General features: G+C 40.8%; 1 protein-coding gene across 1 annotated transcript in view; it reads right to left on the reverse strand.

Moving 5' to 3' along the window:
• LOC122330070 (disks large-associated protein 1-like) overlaps window positions 1-4,275 on the reverse strand; it is a 24,889-nt gene extending 20,614 nt beyond the window's left edge. The window contains exons 1-3 of the mRNA XM_043226877.1: window positions 3,791-4,275; window positions 2,720-3,489; window positions 1,024-1,250 (exon numbers count right to left, since the gene is read on the reverse strand). Coding sequence (XP_043082812.1) covers window positions 1,024-1,250; window positions 2,720-3,489; window positions 3,791-4,190 — 1,397 coding nt within the window. The 5' untranslated portion in view covers window positions 4,191-4,275. The remainder of the gene's footprint in view (window positions 1-1,023; window positions 1,251-2,719; window positions 3,490-3,790) is intronic.
• Window positions 4,276-6,304: the final 2,029 nt, after the last annotated feature.

Here is a 6,304-nt window from a genome sequence, read left to right on the forward strand (position 1 = left end):
AAATTAGGCCTATTTGTTAAGTAAGAATTCACAATATATTCTATTATAATATTATATATTATATTAGGTGGCCTTAACTACTATGTACTTACATTTAAATTAATAATTTTGACGTAAAAGGTGTGTTTTCTTTACACGTGAGTAGAAGAAAGGTTGTGCGAGGCTCAGCATATGCAGGGGAGAAAGACCAGCTGTGCTTAATCTAGCAGATGAATGAGCACAGCTGGATTCGGATGCATGTATGAGAGAGAATCAACACCGATAAACTCATCCCGATCCAGAAGGCATGGACTAACAGAGCTCACACCTCAGACGGGGTCTCTGGCGGCGTGACAGACCACCAGAGCGGGTTTCTGTGTTTGTGCCCTAATATACAGTTTGGTTTTAATAATGAACAGAAATATAAAATGCACTGTGAAAAAAGTGCAATCTTAACTGTAAAATCTCGTAAACAACCGTTCATAGGTTAACAGTAAGTTCCTGTATTATATACAGGGAAATACCGTAAATCATCTAATACATACATTTAATGTTTTTAATTTTACAGTTTTTAGAAGTAAATAGAACAAATCATTGTACGATTTATAGTCAAAAACTGTGAAAATGATTTTCCCAGAATTCCCTGCGTGACACTCCACATTTGAAGGTATTTTGCTCAAAAATCACGTTTTTCAACAGGCTTTTGTTATCGGTTATGTTCATTTGGGCCTTATGTTACATCTTCTGTTGCGTAATGGATGTTTATTGCATTACTTAAGTGTCACGTGTGTTGTTTTGTGTCTGCATTAGCATATACTTTCTTCTTCATTTCAATAGCATTGTGCATTGTTGAATTTACTGGATTATATAACATTTTTCCTGTTTGTAAGCTACACTTTTATGCTGTAAAATGTACAGTTTTCGGCCATAAATGTTTTGACATTTTTTACCGTATTTTTACAAAATGATTCTGGCAACCGCAGCTGCCGAACAGTTTTTGTAAAAGCGTGTGCGTGTATGTAAGTATCATATGTGTTGACTTACTTTCTTGAGGGGAACTGGTCACTTAGTGATTGCTGTGTTGCGCGTAAGTAGCTCTGTCTCCGAGCGGCGCTCTTGGGCGAGGGTTTGGGACTCCCGTCGGAGTCGTCGCTGTCCTCGAGGTCGCCCATGGCTTTGACGTAACTGCCGCTACGCATCCGTCTACAAGGGATCTCGCCCATGGGCCCGCTTCGGCCCAGAGTCCCCGTCCAGTCACCAGTGGAGGGCATCTGAACAGACACCAGACAAACACTGCAGATGCACATTCACGGCACTCTGATTTACACACCACACGCTTATAAATAAAGCGATTTTCACAGTGACAGCAACCAGTTTTCAGTCACGTGACCAATTCGAAGACCTGGAGGGTAAAACATACGTAGATCTGTGGCAAACAGTCGCAAATATTTAGATCACCCATCAAAACAATAAAACAAAGGAATAAAATTTAGGTTTTGGCCATTTGCAATCTATATTAAGCTTCCGCGGTCATGTTTCAGTCATTGAACAGTTCGGCGAAACACTGCAGAAACACTTAAAGTGCTGCAATATATTTAAAACATTGACATTTATTATCCTTTAAGGCTGTTGGGATTTTTTGTTGTTTTAGCACAGATTTAGAGTGACAGTTTAAACAAGGCTTAAAGGCCCAGATACATTTCAAGATAACTGAAAAACTGATGTGATGTAATCTAGAACAAAATAAGTCACTATAGACCCAGGTGTGAAGGTCTACATACAGCATGTGTGATGCAAGTTTCATTGCCAGTATAGTATTTGTATACTGATAGTAACCACACACACTTTGTTTATGTGCACTGATTTGATTTTTGAAATAACTGGTTGTTCCAAAAGTAAAGAGACAGAACAACAAAAAAATGTGACCCTGGAGTACAAAACCAGTCATAAGCGTCAGTTTTTTTTAAACATAAATAAATAAGCTTTCTATTTATGTACGGTTTATAAAAATACCTAGAAACTTAAACTTTAAAGTTATCCAAATACATTTTTTATTAAAGTATATTATTACTCATAAACTAAGTTTTAATATATTTGAACGTATTGTTGGATTTTGCTACAAATATACCCTTTTGTACTCCAGGGCCACAGATTGGGTTGTAACAATAAATCGATTAATCGAACGATTCTTTCATTTTCCTAATGCATTGCAATTCTTTCTTTAATCGATTTTAAACTTTCAATTTTAAACAGCAGGTGGCGCTGTATTCTAGTTTTTAACTGCACACTCAAATGCTCAAGCAGAAGACCGCTTATGCATTCAACCGAGTGGTTAAATGTACTTGCACCACACGTCATGTCTGTTTTTACGATGCAAGATTAATGTAAACACATCCCATTGTGAACACGCTTGCAATTCGCTTCAAACCTTTTGGAACTTTATGAATGATTATTTTAGGTTTCAGTGGAGTGTGTGTGTAAGGAACAGAAAGCAAACTGCTTTTAAAGCATAAATTGCCATCTCATGTTGAAACTAAGCTCAGCGTCGATTCCAGAGAGAATTGCGATGCGTTCGATAAATCGATTTATACCCTTAGTCACAGATAACGGAGACTACAACAAGAGTCACGACTGCGGTTTAAAAGAGTGCAAAGTCATTCAGAAGAAGAACTAGCACAGATGCACTGAGGTATGTTTCCAGCAGCAGACGTGTGATTCATGCACTCACCCTCCCGCGCACCTGCAGGAAGTGGCAGCCCAGATCCTGCTGGACAGATTTGGACTTCAGCAGGGTGCGGTCCAGCGTGGCCGAGCCCTTCTGGCACACCTGTCTGGTGGGTCCTAACGTAAGCGTGGACCAGGGTCCTCCTTTACTAAAGTTCCCGTCAAACATCGGCCCTCGGCCTCCTCCGATGCCACCGCCGCCTGGCCCCGGGAGTGCAGGGAGCCCCTGGTGCTTCAGGTCACTGTTACTCTTCGAGGATTTGAGCGTGTGCTCGCTCATGGTGCTGTAGCCCTGCATGAAGTACCTGGATGCCACCTGTCCGTCCGGCCCCGGTCCGGATCCCACCGCTGGCCGACCCAAAGTCATCATGGCCATCGGGTTCCTATAGTTGCTAATATCACTGTCCAAATCGTCAGAGCTCCAGTATCCGGACATGTTGGACCGTGGCCTCCGTTTGGCCGTCCCTTCGCTCTTCGCTCGGTCTTTGCTTTTGCTCCGATGGTGTTTGTCATCGCTGCTCGACGATCGGCTGTTCCGGCCGTTCATGTTTCCCTTGATGGCGGAGTTTTCCAGCGACTGGGATTTGGCGAACAGTTTCTGGACAGAGTGAACTAGGTAGCGTATTTTTCCCGGGCTGTCGGTGCGCTGCTGTTGCTGCTGTTTGGTCGTCGTCACCGCGGTGCTTCGATGGAACTGCAACGTGCTGAAGCCGTCCGGTTGACCCGGAAGCTGTTTCTCGAACTGGTCCAGGAGGTTAGGAGGCAACCGGTTCATCTTTCCTGCTCCTGGATGGAAAAAGAGCAGGAGGGTCAAACAGGAAAGATTCTGAAAACATATACATATAGTATACACACACATATATTATGTCCACAAAAACTTTTATTTTGGATTAAATTAATCATTGCCCAGTACTAAAAAACATTTGTTTGTTTTAAACATAAACATCATTAAATGTTTGCTTAAAAGATGAGAAACCATTTGTAAAGTAAGATGAGTTTTGTTTTATTATGCAAATTTGCATGTACTTGTGTGATATTTAGCTGCACTTTTCACGAAGGTTTCTGAAGACAGTGCTTCATTTCATACCTGATATAGTTGCGGATCCGCTGGTGATCATGGCGGTCCGTCCCACTCCGAGACCCATGCCCATGGACATAGACGTCCCCAGTGTCCCGGTGCTGATCCCCCCAATGCTGTCGGCCCCGGGCCCGAAGTCTCCCTGGTCGAAGTGGGAGTTGTAGTGGATCCGGGGAAAGGTGCTGCTGGAGGACAGCTGGTTGTTGAGGGGCATCAGGCAGTCGGGCGTCGGGGAGAAGTGGTGCGGGTCCAGGGCTCCGTAGTGCTCCATGGCTGCTGGGAGGAGGAACGGGGCGTGGGACAGGGTGGAGGAGGCGGAGGGGGGGTACAGAGGCTCCCGGTGACTGGGAGAACGGGGCGGCTCGCACTCGGACAGGTGACGGGTGCGCTGGGGGGTGTAGCCTTTCATGGCAGAACGGGGCGACACCCCCCCACCCTAGTTCAGGAGCATGAGCCCAGCGGGGAGAAACAGACACCCTGCAGAACGGCAGGAGGAAGAGAGATTATCAGAGCGCGTCTATAAGAAAGATTCCATACATCAGCATTCGTTAAAAGAGCACTCATTCTCCAATCTGTTAAACAGTTGAGTTTTACTGTTTCTGATTCCATTCAGTCGAGCTCCGTGTCTGGCCATAGCATTTTTAGCATAGCTTAGCATAGATCATTGAATCCAATTAGACCAGTAGCATCGCTTTCAAAAATGACCAGAGTTTCGATATATCTGTAGTTATGTTGTATACTAAGACTGACGGAAAAGCTTATCTTATCTTATCTTGTCTTATCTTATCTTATCTTATCATTTTCCACCTGTCTTATTACACAGTGCAACTACAGAATTTCAAATAAGAAAAATATCGAAACTCTGGTCATTTTTGAACGCGATGCTACTGGTCTAATCGGATTCAATGATCTATGCTAAGCTATGCTAAAAGTGCTACCGTCAGACTCGGAGATCGATTCAGTGGATTCAAAAACAGTAAAACCCAACTTATTTACGCTGGGGGAGCTGGAGAATGAGCTGATTTCCAAAAAAAGTGTTCCTTTAACTTGTTAACAATTAAAAAAAAGTATTGATTCAACTTTTTTATTAGTGCATTTACTTTAGAAAAAATACATTATAAAAAATACATTTATAGGCAGTTTTATCTGTTAATATTATTTAACAGGCAAGTTCTTACATGAAGTAACAATGAACAGTTGAATTATTTAATTAATTAACAATAACAAAGATTTATAAGTACTGTAGCAAAATGCACTGCACATCATAGTTAATGTTAGTTAATTCTAGTTAATGCATAAACCAATGGTAACTAATGGAACCTTATAGCCTAAAATACTAATAATCTTCTTATTTGTATCATTAAGTTTTTACAGCACTGGCAGTTTTTTAAGCTTGGGAAACTTGGGAAAAAAAGTAATTGTGTCTTGATTTTGTGCAGGAAAGCTAGACGTAAATATATAGAGTGAGAATGATTTGTGTGTGTGTGTAGATATGTACATAACAAAAAGATATTTGCAATAATTTGGAAGAATTTGTGGTTGCTGATCCAGTGTTTTAATCATTCAAACAGTATTCGTCTTGTGTGACAGACTGGCATGTTTTCAGTCATGAAAACTCTCACACAGAAAGACATGCATGATTAACTGAAAGCTGCACATAATTCTCTACATGACAGAAGCAATAATCTACTTGACAAGCAAAATATGCGTTGCACTTTGCCAGTTTCCTATCAGCCATATATTGCGTAGAACATCCCAAACACACACACACACACACACACACACACACACACACACACACACACACACACACGCACACACACACACACAAACCCAGATGGTGCTGGAACACAGACTCCTGTTACTTAAACTGATTTTAAATGACTAATAAAGCAAATAAAAAAGAACCACTGAACAGCATGTGTTCAGCATTTATTACTGACCCAGAAACCCTTCTACCACCTGTCACACACACACACACACACACACACACACACACACACACACACACATCATGCCAATATGAATGTGCGGATCTATTGACGACTGCTGATTTTTAATTATTGTTGAATCTTATGCAGATGGGTCATATTTCATATATATCAAAAAGCAGGAAAATACATTTTGTTTAAGCACAATATTTTGCATTATTTTAACTTAAACAAATGAATAAATAAATTATTCAATACAACAAATAGAATCAAGCTATATATTCAAAATGCACAGTAAAATATGCTCCATTATTTTAATAATAACATGATATTATCTCATTATGAAATGAGTTATGAATTATGAAACAGGAGAATTCAGACACATATCCATTCACTGTCAATTTAATCTCATTGCCGTCTAAAGAAACAGTCAAGATATTCAACATGATTTGGGATTTTTCTTTCCTCAACTTTTTGTCCTAATGTTTCAAACTTGTTGTCCTACTTTAAAAAGGCAAAATGTTTAAAATAAGACTTTCTCTCTCTCTCTCTCTCTCTCTCTGTCTCTCTGTCTCTCTCTCTCTCTCTCTCT

The sequence above is a fragment of the Puntigrus tetrazona genome, chromosome 24 (assembly GCF_018831695.1).
Source record: "Puntigrus tetrazona isolate hp1 chromosome 24, ASM1883169v1, whole genome shotgun sequence".
Lineage (NCBI taxonomy): Eukaryota > Metazoa > Chordata > Actinopteri > Cypriniformes > Cyprinidae > Puntigrus > Puntigrus tetrazona.